The sequence below is a fragment of the Haliotis asinina genome, chromosome 1, assembly GCF_037392515.1.
Source record: "Haliotis asinina isolate JCU_RB_2024 chromosome 1, JCU_Hal_asi_v2, whole genome shotgun sequence".
In the NCBI taxonomy this organism is placed as follows: domain Eukaryota; kingdom Metazoa; phylum Mollusca; class Gastropoda; order Lepetellida; family Haliotidae; genus Haliotis; species Haliotis asinina.
In genome coordinates this window covers 87,227,733-87,247,989 of record NC_090280.1, presented here as the reverse complement: position 1 = coordinate 87,247,989, position 20,257 = coordinate 87,227,733, and the positions used below count along the sequence as shown (strand labels likewise).

General features: G+C 40.3%; 1 protein-coding gene across 2 annotated transcripts in view; it reads left to right on the top strand.

Annotated features, from left to right (window-relative positions):
* Nucleotides 1-968: 968 nt before the first annotated feature.
* Nucleotides 969-20,257, top strand: part of LOC137298865 (acyl-CoA dehydrogenase family member 10-like) — a 35,874-nt gene continuing 16,585 nt past the window's right edge. The window contains exons 1-13 of one of the 2 annotated variants that reach the window (XM_067831216.1): nucleotides 973-1,025; nucleotides 1,629-1,730; nucleotides 4,490-4,735; nucleotides 5,277-5,425; nucleotides 6,810-7,001; nucleotides 7,374-7,532; nucleotides 7,729-7,888; nucleotides 8,270-8,364; nucleotides 9,089-9,204; nucleotides 10,242-10,423; nucleotides 11,048-11,198; nucleotides 15,326-15,471; nucleotides 16,179-16,352. In XM_067831216.1, coding sequence (XP_067687317.1) covers nucleotides 4,549-4,735; nucleotides 5,277-5,425; nucleotides 6,810-7,001; nucleotides 7,374-7,532; nucleotides 7,729-7,888; nucleotides 8,270-8,364; nucleotides 9,089-9,204; nucleotides 10,242-10,423; nucleotides 11,048-11,198; nucleotides 15,326-15,471; nucleotides 16,179-16,352 — 1,711 coding nt within the window. In that variant the 5' untranslated portion in view covers nucleotides 973-1,025; nucleotides 1,629-1,730; nucleotides 4,490-4,548. Of the gene's footprint in view, nucleotides 1,026-1,628; nucleotides 1,731-4,489; nucleotides 4,736-5,276; nucleotides 5,426-6,809; nucleotides 7,002-7,373; nucleotides 7,533-7,728; nucleotides 7,889-8,269; nucleotides 8,365-9,088; nucleotides 9,205-10,241; nucleotides 10,424-11,047; nucleotides 11,199-15,325; nucleotides 15,472-16,178; nucleotides 16,353-20,257 lie in introns of both variants that reach the window. The other variant, XM_067831208.1, reaches the window with a different exon arrangement.

Below are 20,257 nucleotides of genomic sequence, written 5' to 3'. Positions count from 1 at the left end.
CAATGTGATGAACACATTTAACAGTCCATAATCCTGCATGATTTAAAACTGTATTATAGCCTAAGAAGTCGGAGAGACTGACACATTTTCAAAACGACCTCGTGAAAATGTACTAGCCTGTCGGGCCAGTGACAGTGAGGATTTACTGGCCCTATTAGATTTTTACGAGCCATGGGCTGGCGGGCCAGTAGCTATTTCGCACACTGAACATAAAGGTTCATAAACATTTGAAATGTCATTTTAAATAGAAATACCGAATGAAAAAAAGATATCTATTCTACACATAAATTCAAGTCCACACGTGAAGTGAGACGCACCATAACACCTAAAAATTCATAAATCTAAGAAGAAAAACAATTTGTAATGCTCTACATACTCTTCAGTTTAACATTGTATTTTGTGCAATTACACACCTTTCTTTATACTTCACACTGCAACAAATTTGGGTCAAATGCTTGATTTGGAGTCGTAAGGCAGTTTTACATCAGAATACATATTCAAACATTTCGCCCTCTGTTGGTACCAAAATCACCCCTGGGCCTTTGGACTAAAATGTGGCTACAATACATGTACACTTAAATCAAGTGATGTGACGTAAAATGTCACTCACTCGCTCACTCACTAAGTAACAGTGACTGGGTCTGTTCTAGCGAAGATTGGTAACTGTGATGTAGTAATTTAGCTCTGTCTTTGGGAATGTCCTTGAACGATATCCCACTAAGGTCCAAAGTTGTCTGTTTCACAGTCCCTGAACAACATTATTTTGCCGAATAAGGAAATCTAGATTTCCTCAGGTTCAGGTTCTGAATCTCTGGTTTCCCTGAATCTCCTTTTCAGTTAAAATGGGTTTGTTTGTTACTATCAAAATTACATCTATTCGGAGACTAAGCCTTAGTCTATCCAAACTCTAGAAAGTATCTGACATGTACCATTCAGACTACTTAGCGGTCCACACATTTTTATACCAGGAGCTTGTTACCTCCCTTTGATGTTGTCTTCCAGTTTGTCCAGGACATCGCTCACTGGTGGGGTTTTACTTTAATTGCATGTTTTGTGAAAATATACAAGCATACTGATTTATTGTATTTTGTCGAAAGGTTTGGAATGTAGTTATTCTTGCAGTTATCTTTGTTTGACATTCGTAAATTTGTCCATCGGAGAGCTATGAAGATAATATGTTGTAACTACATGGAACTCTCTCAATTGGTCCAAAGTCCATGTCTGCCTACGTATGTTTCTTTAGCGTGTTACCACACCATGGCTGCCGACTCTGGAATTCAAGACACACATCGAACACTACATTGTCTGGCATCAAAATAAGTTTCAATGTCAAACACGAGTATATGACATATGCCAAGTCGCGGACTTTGGTTATGCCTGGACTACATCAGGCTAGGGTACATTTCAGTATACCTATTATGCATATCTGCAGTGACGAAGCTAATTCTCACACCTTTAGCCTCACTCTGCCACCTTTTTCCAGGTGAATGTCTGGAACGTGCATTATTTTCTTCCCAAATTAAGCATTACTGGAATATTCATGTGATAACATCTGAGGGATTAAAGGGGCACTGATGCGGAGCAATTTCCGTGGACTGGTGTAAACTTTTGTTATTGTTTTTCTCCAGTGAGTACCCCGATGATATCCCAGAATTCGTGACTGGTTCGTGACCTCTGCTGCGCAGTCCGTATGCGCAACTAATAGTTTAATTACAGACAGATCAACTGAGGTGAAGTCATTTTTACTTCATTACAAATGTATTATGAAAACAAATGAAACACTTTGAAGGTTAATCATCGGCCAGTAGTAGAAATGGTAAAAAACTATTAGGATGGGAAAATACCGAAGCCAATGTACGTCTCTATATTTTGTCTCATAACCCTAATTAGTTTATTGTCATATTTGTATGATTTTGAAAATTAATAAAAGAACACACGGTCTGCTTATACTCATAGTAAATTTCTAACATAACAGCAACATTTATACATTGTATAGACTGCCAATATGGATCCTATTTCACACACATACGCGATCTAGTGTGAACATACCTTGTTCAGAAATGTATTCATCAATATCCAATAAAAGAAATCGTATTCCATTCATCTGCAGCTGGTAAATAATCCTGCTCTGTGCCGTGTGTCTTACAACTGTCTCATTTGCGAAAAAGTAACACATTATTTCACGTCTTCCGTTGGTGAAAACCTGATAAACCTCTCACTGATCACCCAATATAGCACACCTGGCAACTAATTGTATGAGATCCGCTATTCTAAGTAATTTAGTTAACCAATAATGTGCAATCAATCAATCAACGCAAGGGTGGTTAATTCTTTGAAGGGAGGATGTTGTTTTTACAATCGCACTTTACGACAGGGTGCAGTCATCTACACATACTGCTCATTAACAAAAGTAATTAATCAATCACTGTGTTATCGGTTAATCCTTTGATCGATGTTTGTTTTTGTAACTCAGCTGATAAACCCTCTTGCATCACTTACATGCACTTATTACATAACATGCAATACGTTTGCCGCTAATTTATAATGTTGAGTATTTACTCCAGACAGGAGAAATGCCAAATGGGAACCTTTGTTGAGTAACCGAAGTGGTGTTACTACTAATTATACCTGTTAAAAATTCATTAATTGACCATCCAGAGAATGATGACAAATAACACGTGTAGGTTTACACCATCAAACGCGAGTTACAGCAAGGAAGATGTAATCTCTGTGTCGCATGCAGCCTGAAAACACTTATAGGCCGAAACTGTTTTGAGGATACCAACGGAATTTCGTTACATAAGGAATACATACAGGCATTTGCTATGTACTTGGGTAAATAGGTGAAATAATGGGGTCGGGGGGGTGGGGGTGGGGTGTTACGTAAGAAAATTGTCAGATTTCTCTACCAAAGGCAAAGTCGTCGTTTATTGTTTGCGAATTCAAATAAATCAACTGTGTGTTTTTATTATCATCAATAATAAACCATTGTAGCTACCATAGCTACCAAAATTTACGTATGATATTTGCTATCACAGCTGAACCAACACTCAAAATTACCTAAATATAAAGCTTTGCAATCTTCCGGAGTGAAACAAATGGCTTGCTACGTGCCTGTAGACATCATATTTTCATGTAACATGATTAAATATCAAGGTTGAAAACAGAGAAATAGGATCAAATGGAGTAACTATACCATCCAAGCATCCGAAAAAAACTACACTGCTGGGATATTTTGTTACGATCAGACAAGGAATACCATGGATATTTTTAAATAATGGTATATGATGGGCATCCGGCCTCCTGACTCTTATGGGTGAAGAAACTCTGCTAATATGGACAGGAGCCCAGTTCCTTTGTCCGTCACCGTCGAAGGAGCGGGCGCTGACCAATTTGCAGTTTGGTTCCGTAATTAGACAGTTGGCGAGAAACATTATTCGCTCCGCATCAGTGCCCCTTTAAAAGGATAATTTCTGTAAACATGTAAATATGTAAATCTATACAGTTTTCCCACCATGAAATTATTATGACTAACTGACAATAAAATCAACTTTTTAGTGATTAACAAAAAATAATATAAGGAGCATCCTGTAGAATACAGCACCACAACCAAATCGAACCAACCCAACCCAACCCAACCCAACCCAAACCCAACACTAACTCTGACTCTGACCCTAACCCTAACCCTTACCCTAACCGAGTATTATGACATGTTTTTTTAAAGTTTGTGGTGCTGTAATCTAAAGGTAGGCCTGAAATACTTTTGCAAATGTTATTTTATATGGGTATTAGTCAACTTGTGATTTATTTATTTCCTACGTACAGATGTGATGTTGTCTGTAGTACAGTCCTGAACCTATTATTACCCTTTTCCCAACATTTTCTGCAGTGTCTTTACTGCTGACTGTTATAGGACCCGTGAAGGTCCCGGGGTAGAATAAAAGGCGTCTGTGTTTGTCATAAGAGGCGACTAATGGAATCGGGTGGTCAGACTCGTTGACTTGGTTGACACATGTCATCGGTTCCCAATTGTGCAGATCGATGTTCATGCTGTTGATCATTGGATAGTCTGTCCAGACTCAGTTATTTACAGATTTCCGCCATATAGCTGGAATATTGCTGAGTGGGGCGTAAAACTAAACTCACTCACTCACTCACTGTTATGGAAGTATAAGATAAATAGATGAAGAAATTGTTTATTTCAAAAGCATTTCAGTCAAGTTCTTACACACTCACTCACTCACTCACTCACTCACACAGTCACTCCAAATAATGAAGTTGTTCATCCATTATCTTATTCTTCTGTAGCCTCTTAAAGAATCGAACTGAAGTGAACTTTCTTCCTTAGACTATTGACACTGAGTAAATATATGTAATTAAAGAATTAGGTAGTGAAGTCTTATGAATCTAGTCATGCACAGGCTCGTTAACAGTGCTGGAAAATGATAAAATAAATAAGTAAATAACTGCTTTTCATCTTTTATTCCAGGTAGCATTTGTGGTTCACACATGGGAAGTAGGTAGACCCAGCGCTGTGTGTTGTGGAAGATGTCTAACATACTTTTTGCAATGTCAAGATCTGTGTTTCGATCCCACACTGTCGTCCCATACCAGTCCGTCGCCATGTTTTCCTCCTCAGCACGCAAACAAGGGCAGGCAGCTCATGCAAAGACCAAAGCTGTCATCTTTGATATGGGTGGAGTTGTCATCCCGTCACCAATCGAAGCCCTAAAAGGTTGTTATCGAAAACCTTTTAAACCTGAACATTGTCACTTTGTGCATTTCTCCTTCTTTCAGTCCCTGAGTGGAATCCAGTGGTCACCATGCTAAAATGTGTTTGGATGAGGTGCATTTTTTAAGTTGAAAATTGGTCAGAGTTTCCGCTCAGGGATGGAAAGAAAAATGAGAATTTCATGTGAGAAATGTTATTAATATTCAGTTATGATGATATTTCACTAAGGCTTTGATGCAACCAACAAAATAAACGTGATTAAAACACAATTATCATTTATTCATGTCATGACATATGATATACATTGCTGATTATGAAAAATCAAATGAACAAAATTATAAGGGTACAATTGCAAATCAAGTGCAGTATTTTGTACTGAAACGATTCAAGTTTCCACTTAACCATCAAAAGGAGAAGGGAGATAAGTAATAAGCATGAATAGGAATAAGTTTTAATTTTTAATTATCAATTTCATCATAAATATTTAAACAATTTAAGTTCAACACATCAAGATACTACACAGTTTTGTTCGATATACTGCCAGAGTTTGAAGTGAAGCACAACCTACCAAGGGGGACCCTCATCAGCCTTATTGTCAATGGTGGAGAGAAGGGAGCCTGGCAACGACTTGAGAGTGGGAATATCACCCTACAAGAAATGACAGCTGCTTTTAGTGAAGAGTGCTCACAGAAGGTCAGCTTTGTAGCATTCAGCAACTAAATATCATAACAGATTTTCATAATATTATATCTAGTGAAAGTATGGGTTCCCTTTTTCACATACACTTGTGTAACCTTGATTTGGGGAAGTGCGAAAATGATATGCACAATTTCATTTTGTATGCTCACTGTTCATTTTATTTTTTGTTCTTTCATTTTCATTTATGTTTCACGTTATTCATGGATTCAGAAAATTGAAAATGCCTAATATTCCACTTGTGAAGGAAATGTTTTTTTCCAAAGCCATTAACAATCATCACCCATTTACATCCCAACAAAATGTGACACCACCTTGTTTCATGGATTATGTGGTTGATTCCTTAGTACTTACGTGTAATGCAGAGATTCAGAATATTTTTGTCTGTGAGGTGTGGCATTGTTGGTACATCAAAAGTGCCTCTCTGTGTCTTCATGCGTGACTTAATTTACGAGATAGCATGATAATTACTGCAGTCCAAGAATCAAGGTTATCCATGAATTTAGGTTTTGGTTCTGTACTATAGGAACCAGTCCCAAGGAACCCAGGAGTTACTGTGGAACAATGTGTTTAGAAGCTCTAGCATTAGCTTTAAGGTCTGCTGACCATTGCTATGAAATGGATTAGCGCCCTTATTTTGTATTTTGTTTAGTACATTACAACTAAATAAATATATCATAAGAGATTTTAGTGACATAATCTATGTTATATCTTCTGATGTTCCAAATCAATGTTGGGGATGGGCAAGCCTAATGGTTAAAGATTTAAGAAGAAGACCCAGGTTTTATTCCCCTTAAGGGTACAATGTGTGAAACCCATTTTGGTGTCCACCATCGTCATATTGAAGGAATACCACTAAAAGCAGCATTAAACAATTCTCACTCATTCACTCACTCACAGGTAATTGTGTAAGTATGCATTCGTGTATGTTCATAATTGTCTTACTGTCTTGCAGTATGCCTTTCTCTATGTTGTTGAATCTGAGAAAGGTGCTGGAAACTTGCAGAAATACAGTGTTTTAAAACCATATACACCATAAATGTACATCGGCTGTATCATTAAGAGGGTCATTTTGCCCTCAGCTCAGTACAGATAGCCTTCTGGAAACAGTCCCATCCTGAATAAGAGTGCTGTCTTTTTGACAACCATGTTCCAGCCTGTTTATCATTAGCTTCCACTGACAGTCATTGCATGTAAAGTCACAGCAGTCTGCCTCATATCTAATGCTACATGAATAGCTGGAGATACAGGGTTTCCTTAGATTCAAATACTGCAGGAACCAGCCCCAAGGAGCCCACGAGTTATGGAATACAGGCACCAAACAGCCTGTTTTTGGTAACAGTGTTAGTATGCACACCAACATGAGATGATCTGTATGCAGATGGGGAGGAAGGTTGATGCATCGTCCCTGGTGGAGAAGCTGGGGATGAGAGCTGTGTCTGCATATCCACAGATCGTGGATGCCCTCAGGTGCATCCGAGCCGAGGGCATCAAGACAGCTCTGCTTACCAACAACTGGTTCATCAACAGGGAAGAGAGTCTTGTGCCTGTTGACAAGTCCCTGTTCGATGTGGTGAGTATCTGTTTGATGTGATGAGTCTCGGTTGTTGTAGTGAGTCTGTTTTATGTGGTGAGTTGGTTTGATATGGTGATCTGTGATCGATGTGGTGAGTAACTGGTACATATGGTGAGTCTCTTGTTGATATGGTGAATGTTTGAAAAAGCTGTTTGGTTTGGTGAATGAGAGCTGTCTGAATGGTCTAGTCTTTTTGAGGCAGTGAGTCTGTTTAATGAGCTGACGTGGCAAATGTTTCATGTGACAAGACTATCTGGCTTTGTGTCTCTGTTGTAAAGGTGAATATTGTGGTGAATGTGTTTGATAGGGTGAGATGATGGGGTGGGTCTATGCTTGGCCATGTGTCTCTGTGATTACTTGTAATTCCAGATAGTTGAGTCCTGCATTGAGGGAGTAAGGAAGCCAGATCCTCGAATCTACCACACCTGCCTGGAGAGACTCAAGGTAGCACCAGCACAGGCCATTTTCCTTGATGATATTGGCTCCAACTTGAAGCAAGCCAAAGAACTGGGCATTCGTACCATCAAGGTAGAGTATTCATGTTTTTACCCTGGGTAACAAGTACACAGTTGTCTGTAGATTCAGAATCAGGATAGGTATTTAGGGCACAGTAAACATGAGGAAAGTATGGTATAAGGCATCACTAGTATGATAAGACATTAATATATATGATAAGGATCCTTGTATAGTATGCCAAAGAAATCAATGGTTGCCATGGTTACAGGTAGAAGACCCTAGCCAGGCAGTTGTTGCGCTTGAGTCTGAGCTGGGCATAAGTCTTCAGGGATATGTACCTGGAACCATATCTGTGCCACCTCATCTAGCTCTGCCTGTAGACAGCCTGGTGTCCTACCTACAGTCTTACCTCAATCTGACATCTCAAGGTAGGTTCACCTCATCTAGCTCTGCCTGTAGATAGTCTCGTAACTAGATAAATCTTACCTCAATCTGACATCTCAAGGTAAGCTCATCTCATCTAGCTACAGTATCACCACGGTCTGACATCTCAAGGTAAGCTCACCTCATATAGCTCTGCCTGTAGACGGTCTGGTAACTACATAAATCTTACCGCAATCTGACATCTCATGGTAAGCTCGTCTCATCTACTTACAGTCTTAACTCAATGTGACATCTCAAAGTAAGCTCATCTCATCTAGCTCTGCCTGTATACAGTCCGGTGTGTTACCTACAGTCTCACCTCAATCTCAAGGTAAGATCATGTCATCTATTCAGACAGGTTTTCACTAAACTGCCACTGGTTTCAGGACCCCCAGTACTGAGGGCCTTCAAGCATGGCCAGTCCAACCCAACCTACTACCTCAACTATGGAGGCAGAAATATGGTTCTCAGGAAAAAGCCAGTGAGTTACAAGAACTTTTTGATACTAATGAGAACAGCATAATGAATTTTCCTGTTTTTATTAAGCCACATATTTCTTGAAAGGTATGTATGAAGACCACCATGTTGTTCTAATGCACAAATCAGGCCTCACAAAATCAGTCTGAGGATAACAGGTGTGTGTGACAATAATTTCAACAAAATCTGTCATATGTCGGGTCAGATTGACCCCACCCACTTATTGTCGTGTGTCCTCATAAGTATCTGGACTAGAGCTGCTTCTCAGCAACCCATTCTTGTCATAAGAGGCAACTAAAAGGATCTGAAGGCAGTGTGACAAATAGCCACTGGCCCACCAGCCTATAGCTAGTGAAAATCCAGCAGAGCCAGTAATTCTCCACAGTCACTAGCCTGACTGTCTAGTGAATTTTCATGGATCTTTTGTTTAAATATATCACTCTATCCAACTTATTAAAGTAATATACACTTTTAGTTCATGCAGAATGATGCCTTGATAAGTGATTGAATTTTACCTTTTTGTGATCTTTTGCTTAATTTCTACATTCAGATATTTTGCACACTGTCTGAAGGTCATTTGCACTGACTTGTCTGATGCATGTCATTATGTCAGGGTGGCATAGATGGAAGTTGATGTGAATCACAGGAATGTCTGGTCTAAATGTTGTGAACAGACCATGCCATTGGCATTGAAAAATGAAAAAAACATTGTCATGTGTTGTGTCCAGCCCGGCAAGCTGCTACCATCCGCCCATGCTGTTGACCGAGAGTATCAGGTGATGAAGGCTGTGGGAGAAAATGGCGTCCCAGTCCCAAAGATGCTGGCTTTCTGTAATGATGAAAGGTAACTCATAGTCAACATCCTGTACCTTTTAATTATATGCTAAAATAGCTACATGGGTACAAATTGTAAAGTCCAATTCTGGTGTCACCGTCGTAATATTGCTGTGATATTTCTAAAAATCTCACTCACTCACTCACTCACTCACTCACTCACTCACTCACTCACTCACTCACTCACTCACTCACTCACTCACTCACTCACTCACTCACTCACTCACTCACTCACTCACTCACTCAGTCAGTCAATCAATCAGCAGTTGCTATATTCCTATGAGTTAGCTGTAAGCTTAGTTCACTGCCATCGTAAATGTCCTGATCATCAATACACCGTCAGTCAGTATGATTCATTCCGCATCATCCTATGGTAAATAACAAGTAAAAATTAAAAACCCTCTTTCTAAAATTGATATGTATTTGATACTAGTGAAATGAATAACAAACTGAACTCATGACCATTGATATGATTCAATGCAAGTGAATTCCAGCAGCCCAACTGTCGAAGTGTCTGGGTAGTCATGTTGGTAACAGGTTCTAGTCAGCACTGACCAAACTTGAGCACCTGTTACCTGTCACAGTCCTACACAGTAGTACCACTCAAAACATGCAGACATCTGACAAATGTGAAACAGTTTCACTTATCTCTTCTTTCTTACCATCATATCATAACTGTGCAGATCATTGCTCATGATGTTGATCACAGGATTGTCAGGTTCACACTTGATAGACTTCTGTCATATAGCTTCAATATAGCTGTTTGCAGGGTAAAACTAAAATAAATGCAAGTTAGATACGAGTTCGGCTATTTTTATGAATTATTGATATATTTTAAGATTTACATTGTTTATTTGGGGGATGTAATGACAGTAGATTTGTTGGTCTGTGGTGTCTGTTTCATTGTCTGTAATGGTGGACACAACTTTATGGAAAACAACTTCTTATTTATTGCATAGAAGGATGTTTCAATATACATGTGTACTCATTTATCAAGTTATTATTTACTCACCAAATTCAAGAATGCTGATCAAATAATTATTTCAGTGTAATCGGGACCCAGTTCTACCTCATGGACTACGTACCTGGGAGAATATTTGAGGACTTCTACCTGACAGGGATGAACTCCACAGAGAAGAAGAACATTTACTCTGCCATGATTGATGTTCTGTGCAAAATCCACTCGGTGGACATCAACAAGGCTGGCTTGGAAAACTATGGAAAACAAGGTATCGTGAAGGGCTATTGTGACAACATCAAATCAGCTCTTGAGATACTGAACACGCCTCAGATGGTGGACACATGAACACATGCAGACACCTAGTTGTGGGTATATAAGGTGCAGTATCATTGAACAAAATACTCTGCCCAGTCCATCCAGCTGCAAATGGGTGCCTTATGAAGGAGAGGCTGTGCAAATGTGTTGCAACTAACAGGCAGCATGAACTGAATACTCCCCAGGGAGTTGAGTAGGTTAAAAGAATGCCAGAAAAAAGTCATCTGTTAAAGAAGGAAATACTCAGCGCCTTAAGCATGTACTAGTTGCGTGGATATATGTGCACTGTATAAATTAAATATTCTACGATAATTCACAGTCACTGATACTTATATAACCTTATAACTGACTGACTGGCAAGCACTAGTAACAACCATACATGTAAATAAGCCAAATGTTCAGGACCCAAATAGTATTCTGTAGAATGGGGTTAGTATTATAAACTGGTCACACAGTCATCAAGTTTATTTTTACCTATGTCAACATTGTATCATTTGTATTGTTTGTTGGGTTGTTTTGTTTAATGCCACACTCAGTTATATTTCACTTGTTTCTGATGTTAAGATTTGTTTCCAAGGTAACTACATGGAACGGAACTTCAAGAGATGGGCTAAACAGTATGAGGCAAGCAAGACAAGAGAGATACCATCAATGACAAAACTGATGGAATGGATTCCACAGAACTATCCCAAGGATGAGAGAGTGACTGTTGTACACGGGGACTTCCGGTAGGTAATTGAAAAACATACTGCATGGGGGTTCTTCTAGTTCTAAGTATGGGAAAAGTCCTTGGTTCCTTTACAAGTCGTTCACTGGTCACGAAGGGGTGTCATAGGTTGATGTAGCCTCAGTGTTCGTTTATGTTCTCTGAGCTCAAACACCTACATGTTAATTTTGAATTGTTTGAGGCATAGGTAGAAATCTTTTTGTAGTCATCACTAGATTCTGCTGACAAGAAAATTACATTTAGAGTTATCTCCCTTCTATCGATTTACATTCACAAAACATCATTAATTTCTGTAAATCACCTGTGAGTCAGTGTTATTCAAGATAAAAAATTCCTACCACGAAGTGTACCGAATGAGTTGCCATTACTAGTGTGTATTATAAGTTGTTCACTGGTCATGATGGGGGGCATGGCTTGAGGTACCTTCGATGTTTGTTTATGTTCACCTCACCCCTGAGTCCGAAGGGCGAGGGGAACATAAACAGACATCGAGGTGGTTTGTATTGCAACAGGCAGTGGGGTGTATTGCAGTACACCTGTAGAAGAGTAGTCAGCCAATCAGAAAATGACATTAATGTGTGAGGTAAGATCATTTTGTTTGTATCTTACCAAAAGACGTTGAGATATGTTACATGTTGATACCCTACTCGAAACTCCGGTATGATATATAAGTCACTGGCACTGTAAGATATATAAGTCACTGGCACTGTAAGATATATAAGTCACTGGCACTGTAAGATATATAAGTCACTGGCACTTTAAGATATATAAATCACTGGCACTTTAAGATATATAAATCACTGGCACTGTAAGATATATAAGTCACTGGCACTTTAAGATATATAAATCACTGGCACTTTAAGATATATAAATCACTGGCACTGTAAGATATATAAGTCACTGGCACTGTAAGATATGAAAGTCACTGGCACTTTAAGATATATAAATCACTGGCACTGTAAGATATATAAGTCACTGGCACTTTAAGATATATAAATCACTGGCACTGTAAGATATATAAATCACTGGCACTGTAAGATATATAAGTCACTGGCACTGTAAGATATGAAAGTCACTGGCACTTTAAGATATATAAATCACTGGCACTGTAAGATATATAAGTCACTGGCACTGTAAGATATATAAATCAGTGGCACTTTGAGATATATAAATCACTGGCACTGTAAGATATATAAGTCACTGGCACTGTAAGATATATAAATCACTGGCACTTTAAGATATATAAGTCACTGGCACTGTAAGATATAAAAGTCACTGGCACTGTAAGATATATAAGTCACTGCCACTTTAAAATATATAAATCACTGGCACTTTAAGATATATAAGTCACTGGCACTGTAAGATATATAAGTCACTGGCACTGTAAGATATATAAATCACTGGCACTGTAAGATATATAAGTCACTGGCACTTTAAGATATATAAGTCACTGGCACTTTAAGATATATAAATCACTGGCACTGTAAGATATATAAGTCACTGGCACTGTAAGATATATAAATCACTGGCACTTTAAGATATATAAATCACTGGCACTGTAAGATATGTAAGTCACTGGCACTGTAAGATATATAAGTCACTGGCACTGTAAGATATGAAAGTCACTGGCACTTTAAGATATATAAATCACTGGCACTGTAAGATATATAAGTCACTGGCACTTTAAGATATATAAATCACTGGCACTTTAAGATATATAAATCACTGGCACTGTAAGATATATAAGTCACTGGCACTGTAAGATATATAAATCACTGGCACTTTAAGATATATAAATCACTGGCACTGTAAGATATATAAGTCACTGGCACTTTAAGATATATAAATCACTGGCACTGTAAGATATATAAGTCACTGGCACTGTAAGATATATAAATCACTGGCACTTTAAGATATATAAATCACTGGCACTGTAAGATATATAAGTCACTGGCACTGTAAGATATATAAGTCACTGGCACTGTAAGATATGAAAGTCACTGGCACTTTAAGATATATAAATCACTGGCACTGTAAGATATATAAGTCACTGGCACTGTAAGATATATAAATCACTGGCACTTTAAGATATATAAATCACTGGCACTGTAAGATATATAAATCAGTGGCACTGTAAGATATATAAATCACTGGCACTTTAAGATATATAAATCACTGGCACTGTAAGATATATAAGTCACTGGCACTTTAAGATATATAAATCACTGGCACTGTAAGATATATAAGTCACTGGCACTTTAAGATATATAAATCACTGGCACTTTAAGATATATAAATCACTGGCACTGTAAGATATATAAGTCACTGGCACTGTAAGATATATAAATCACTGGCACTTTAACATATATAAGTCACTGGCACTGTAAGATATATAAGTCACTGGCACTGTAAGATATATAAGTCACTGGCAGTGTAAGATATATAAATCACTGGCACTGTAAGATATATAAGTCACTGGCACTGTAAGATATATAAGTCACCGGCACTGTAAGATATATAAATCACTGGCACTGTAAGATATATAAGTCACTGGCACTTTAAGATATATAAGTCACTGGCACTTTAAGATATATAAGTCACTGGCACTTTAAGATATATAAATCACTGGCACTTTAAGATATATAAATCACTGGCACTGTAAGATATATAAGTCACTGGCACTTTAAGATATATAAATCACTGGCACTTTAAGATATATAAGTCACTAGCGCTGTAAGATATAAACGTCACTGGCACTTTAAGATATATAAATCACTGGCACTGTAAGATATATAAGTCACTGGCACTTTAAGATATATAAATCACTGGCACTTTAAGATATATAAGTCACTGGCACTTTAAGATATATAAGTCACTGGCACTTTAAGATATATAAATCACTGGCACTTTAAGATATATAAGTCACTGGCACTGTAAGATATATAAGTCACTGGCACTTTAAGATATATAAATCAGTGGCACTGTAAGATATATAAGTCACTGGCACTTTAAGATATATAAATCACTGGCACTGTAAGATATATAAGTCACTGGAACTTTAAGATATATAAGTCAGTGGCACTTTAAGATATATAAATCACTGGCACTTTAAGATATATAAATCACTGGCACTTTGAGATATATAAATCACTGGCACTGTAAGATATATAAGTCACTGGCACTGTAAGATATGTAAATCACTGGCACTGTAAGATATATAAATCACTAGCACTTTAAGATATATAAATCACTGGCACTGTAAGATATATAAGTCACTGGCACTGTAAGATATATGAGTCACTGACACTTTAAGCTATATAAGTCACTGGCACTGTAAGATATATAAGTCACTGGCACTTTAAGATATATAAATCACTGGCTCTGTAAGATATATAAGTCACTGGCACTTTAAGATCTGCTTTAATGTAGACAACAGGTATAAGTACAGTAATCTTGATCTTTGCCCTTAAACTATTGTTAAGTTATTGTTAGAAAACTGTAGAGGGTCATAGCATATGTTCAAAATTGTTGGAGGGTTCAGATAACTCCACATCTGTTGTATGTTTATTTTGTTATCAAGTGCATCCAGGGCTAGAGATATTTTTTGTGCCGTCTGTTTCCTGACTGGTTACGGTCTCAGTTGTCTGTTTAGTTCCACCAGCCGTTTGTTGGCCCTCTGTGTGTAAACAGCTTTTATCCTGAGCAATCTGTACAGACGTATGGACACTGTCTGTCCATACATCTGTACATCTGTAATCCTCTTGCTTTTGGAGCATAACTCAAAAACTGTGCAATATTTTTCAACAGAAATTGGTAGGCACATCAGTCAGAAGCTAGAGTGGTGCCTTTTGCTATTTGCAGATTTTCATCATTTTCATGTTTCTTGGGTTCCATGTAAACAATTTGGACTTTGGACATAATCCAGAAAAAAGAAGTTGAACTTTAAGGAACTGTCACATGGCTTGTTGTTTCAAATTTATCAAGTGGGGACATTTGTCATCTTCTGATGACTCTTGTAATGGTATTGTATCCTTCCATGGTGTAATGTCCCTATCAACATCTCTTTTCTGATGCTGATGTGTTTCCACAATGTTCAGCTTAATTTGATGTCTCTGCTCACCTTGGCAGGTTGGACAACTTGATATTCAGTCAATACAAGTCAGATGTCCTTGGCGTGCTAGATTGGGAGTTATCCACCCTTGGTGACCCCTTGTCTGACCTTGCGCAGTGCTGTATTATCTACTATCTACCTCAAGATTTCCCATTATTTTCAGGTTGGTGTTGTTGCAAGAGACCCAAATCACACTTGCCATACTGCAGCAAGCATTCATTATGGGAAAATAAAGTTCTGAAAAAAAACTACTCTATGTTAGCTCTTGAAGTCATCATCGAGAAGTTTCGTACAATATACAGAAGATACTAATGTTACCATGGACCAATCAACCTGCGAAGGTCAGGATTAGAATTGGGCCTAGATTTTCGGAGCAGCCTTAGCACAAAGATAGTCGTAACTGCCATACATTAATTTACGCCTATCTTAGCACTAAGAGAGCTTAAAAAATTTATGCCCTGGTCTTTACCAACTCATTCATATCATAACTGGCAACTAACTGGATTGGTTGGTCAGGCAAGGAGCCTTGGTTGACACATCTCATTTTATCTATTTTGCAAAACATTGGTAATTTCAGTACATCACGTGTAACTCATATTTTCAAGACAAAGAATTACAAGAACACAAAGTACCAAAGCAATTCCCTCAGTACAACATTCACATTGGGTCACATAGAAACTGTTACTCGCTTGTAAACATGGTACATTGAAAATAATAGAAGAGTACTCAGTCAGAAAAGGGCATTTATGTGCAAGGAGAGATGTGATATTCTGTTGTATTTGGGTGTGCAATGGACTAAAGTAAACAGGATTATTATGGGATGTATATGGATAAAGAATGCTTACTGAGGAATATTTTGTTTTGCGACAGGATTTCTTGGCCAGGATGTGTCTAAGCTCGGTATTCCAACAGTCCAGGAAGTTGTTGCTGAGTACTGCCAGAGAATGAACATTCAACCAGTCACAAACTTTGACTTCTACCTGGCCTTTGCTTTCTTCAGGATGGCTGCCATATGTCAAGGTGTCTATAAACGAGCCATATCAGGTACGACATTACAATGTTTCCCTAAATTTGTTTAGTTTATTGTGGCCCTAAAGTTGAAGTGTCTGTCTTTTGCTCTACCCCCTGCTGTTTGTCATAGTCAGTGTGAACTATTTGTAGATGCAAGAACAAAATCTTCGACACTCGCATCAGAGTTTATTATTTTCACCTTTAGTTACAATAATTCTGGCTGTAATTTATTCATGAAAACTGTGATGTTGACTGACTGACGTTGACTGACAGATGAATGCTTGCGTACTACATCGGGATAGACGTTTCACGAATCAGGGGCATGAAGAGATCTGTACAGCTCTGATGAGGTTCAAAAAACTACAATGTAAGCAAAAATAATTTCATAATCTTTGCTCAATGCACTTCAAACTTATTTACTTTAAGCATTAACAAACTTTACACTGTGCACTAAAACTGCACAAAAACACACGGTTGAATATACACTTGAACAGCATTTCACTAAACTTAACAAAAATTGTTTACCAGTAATTATATATAACTCATTACTACTACAGCTAATTTAGGAATAAAAGTAGAGGTGATATGAATTCAAAGTAACTTACATTTGTTCCTTAACATGCTGTGATTAGCAGACAGTGAGGTGAGCAACTTTCCCACATGGTGGTCAGGCACAGACTGAAGAGCATGCTTTTTTAGATCATATGCTACCTTAGGGATGTCATTTGATAAACAAGTGCTGGAAACGAGGCTATTCTTTTTCATAGAAATCCTCCTTGGGGTACTTATAAGCATTTAAATGTTCTTTAAATTCTCGCGACAGTTGTAACTATATTTTTTCAATAAAATATATACAAAACAAAAAACATCGTTTTTGTCTTGTGAGACCACCCCTACAGGGCCCCTGGCCCCGTGACAGCCAAGAGCAGGTAACTCTTCAGACTATAGCCTCCAGCAAAACACTTCCTTTTCTGTCGCCCGCCTATGCAGACGTACTTCAGCGTTCACAGAGATTCTTGCTTACCAAAGACGAAGACAAGTACTAAGATTAGTACCACAGAGGCTCAAACTGTATGTATGGTTTCTTTATTAGACGCATGGGCGCATTAGGAATCATTTTTTACAGTTTACTTGTCAAAATGTTGTAACTTTTGCCGTCCCTGTTGGTAGCCACGTGGTTAGCATAATGGTGGAAGGCAACCCTTTTTTCCCGCCAAAACTTTTCAGTTTTATTTAAAGTAAGCTTGTGTTAGCTATACTTTTATGTACTTTATTCATATTATCTCCATATTTACTACTATTTTTTATAAAAAATATGTCGTAAACTATGGTGTAGTGGCACTTAGCTTTTACCTTAACTACGTAGGTAGTTTTAGTTTTAGCTTTGCGCCCATGCGTGTCTTGTTTTATTTGTTGTTTATTACGCAACACTAGGAGGTTATTTGTTGCCTTGCAGTTTAAATCCTGCTCAACATGCAAATCCTCCATTCCGGCTAAAGACCTGCATGATGTATGTCTAAGGTGCCTAGTGGAATGTCATCACGACGATCAGTCTTGTGATGTGTGCGTGGGTTTTACCCCTCGGACCAGAAAGTCTAGACACACGGACTTCTTGTTCTATTCCAACCTACTTAAGGTTGGGGGGGGATATATGGGCTCAGGACCCTCCATCTAAGCACTCCCACAAAAAGAAAGGCGCAGCTTCCTCTTCGGAGGGGACGGTTAAGAAGGCCAGGGTGTCTAGGGACCCTTCCCCTTCTCCTGCCGCTGTATCCTCAGCACCTACCCCTACTTCGTAAGCACCATTAATCTCTGTTGATTCAATGAATGCCTTGTTTCAGCAACAGATATCTTCGGTACAATCAATGATAGATTCGGCGCTGTCTGGTTTCCGAAAGGAACTGGATGCCCGATCTTCATTGAGCGGCCATGGTGGTTCAGTTGAGGGAGGCCGCGGCCCGGGCTTAGGCTTGGAGAACGCTCCTCCCTCTGGGCAGCTGTCCTGCCCTTCAGGCGTTAAGGCGGATGTGCCTAGGGCAGTCGGCCCCAGCTTGTCCAGTGGGGCAAGTGGGGCAACGACGCCCGGTGTCGGCGGCTTGACCTCGGTCAGCGCGCCTAGTGCCACAGTGGGCAGGCAGCCTAGTGCTGCCCAGCCGCTCGGGGCATCAACATCTTATCCATTTCCTGGGCTCTCGGGTCACCCTCCGGTGGGGGGCTTGCCCCAGTTGCCCAGGCGACCTAGTTCGGGCTCTGGCAGGGGCGAACCTAGCGGCTCGGCCCTTCTTAGTCTCTCTGCTCCTTCGAGTTCCGTCTCGGTAGCGCCCTTGACAGGCTCGCTTTACGGCGAAGGTTCCCTGTCTGAGGAGCGTGAGGAGATGGATATTGAGGAGGAGGGGATTGGGGAGGAGTGCGAGTCGGAGGTCACATACTCGTTCGGTTCGTCCCTCAAACAGGTTAGAGAGAAAATTGCCGAGGTCTTACCTCAGGTTTCTATTCCTGTGTCGGAGCCCGACCCCTTGGAGTTTCGGCTCCCCGGGGAGGCATTTGCGCCTACTAAGGTCGCCAAGGCGAGGTTGCGCCTGCTCCCATCGCTGGTCAGGGAGGTAGTGAATCCGCTCCTTTCGGGTACCCGGTCGAGCTTTGATCTCCCGGAGATCAGCCGCCGGTATCAACTGGATGAGGATTCGCTATTCGAACCGCCGGTGGTGGACTAGTGTGTGTACGCCTTGGTCACCCTGGGGGGGTCCTCCTCCTCTTCCTTGGCCTCGACCAGGCAGGGCCGGCGGCTGCCGCCCTTCTCCACGTTCCTATCGTTCCTTTGAGGAGCAATATAGGTGTGCGGCCCAGCAGCTGAGAGTAGTGGTCCATTTGGCTTACCTTTCTGCTTTGCAGGGACAGCTGTTGCATCATGGGAGCACTGCTGACGACTCTCCGTCAGCAGTGTTGGGCCGGCAGCTTACGGACGTGCACTCTCATCTGGCGAGGGACAGCATTAGGTGCTGTGCTAGCCAGATGATGGGGGCCATCATGGGGTTGCGTCGGCTATGGCTATCCATAGCCAGGTACTCTCCCGCTACCCAGCAGGCACTCCTGGCTCTGCCCTACAGGTTGGGATCTTCCCTCTTCCCTGGGGCACTACAGGTTGTGCGGGAGGCCGCTGAGGCTGTTAGCACTTTCAAGGACTCTAAGCCCTTGTTAGAGCAACCCTCCTCGTCTCGCCAACGACCTCCCACTCTTGCTTCAGCTTACCCTTCGGCGCGGCGAAGGAAGGTGCCAAATGGACTGCTCCGCTGCAGCACAAACGAAGCAAGAGGGCGAAAGGCAAAGGCAAGGGGCCTGTGTTGCAGCAGTTGCAGCAACAGCAGCCTTTTCGGGGCAAAGGGAAGCCTGCCCCGGCTTCCCGTTAAACATTTGCCCAGAGCCTTTGGTGTCCCCCACACAAGCAGGCGGAGAACTGCCGAATGTGGGGTACATTGCCTTGCGCCAGAAGTCCCTGTAGGCGGCAGGCTGTCACTATTCCTTTCGGAATGGCAGGCAGCCACTTCAAATCCCTGGGTCCTGTCCACAGTCAGGGATGGCCATATGCCACAGTGGAAGCGAGACCCTCCACGCTTCTCAGGGATTTATTTATTCCACGTACTTCCTTGTGACAAAGAAGGACGGAGGGTTCAGACCTATCTTGAATCTCAAAGGGCTGAACAAGTTCATAGAGGTTCCGTCCTTCAGGATGGAGACACTGCGGTCAGTGATCTCTTCCGTAGAGACAGGGGATTGGCTCACGTCAATCGATCTCAAGGACGCTTACCTCCATGTTCCGATACACTCCAAGTTCAAGAAATACCTTCAGATTTCGTTCGACGGGAAGTGTTATCAGTTTCGGGTTCTACCCTTCGGCATCTCCACAGCGCCGAGGGTGTTCACCAAACTTATGTTGATTC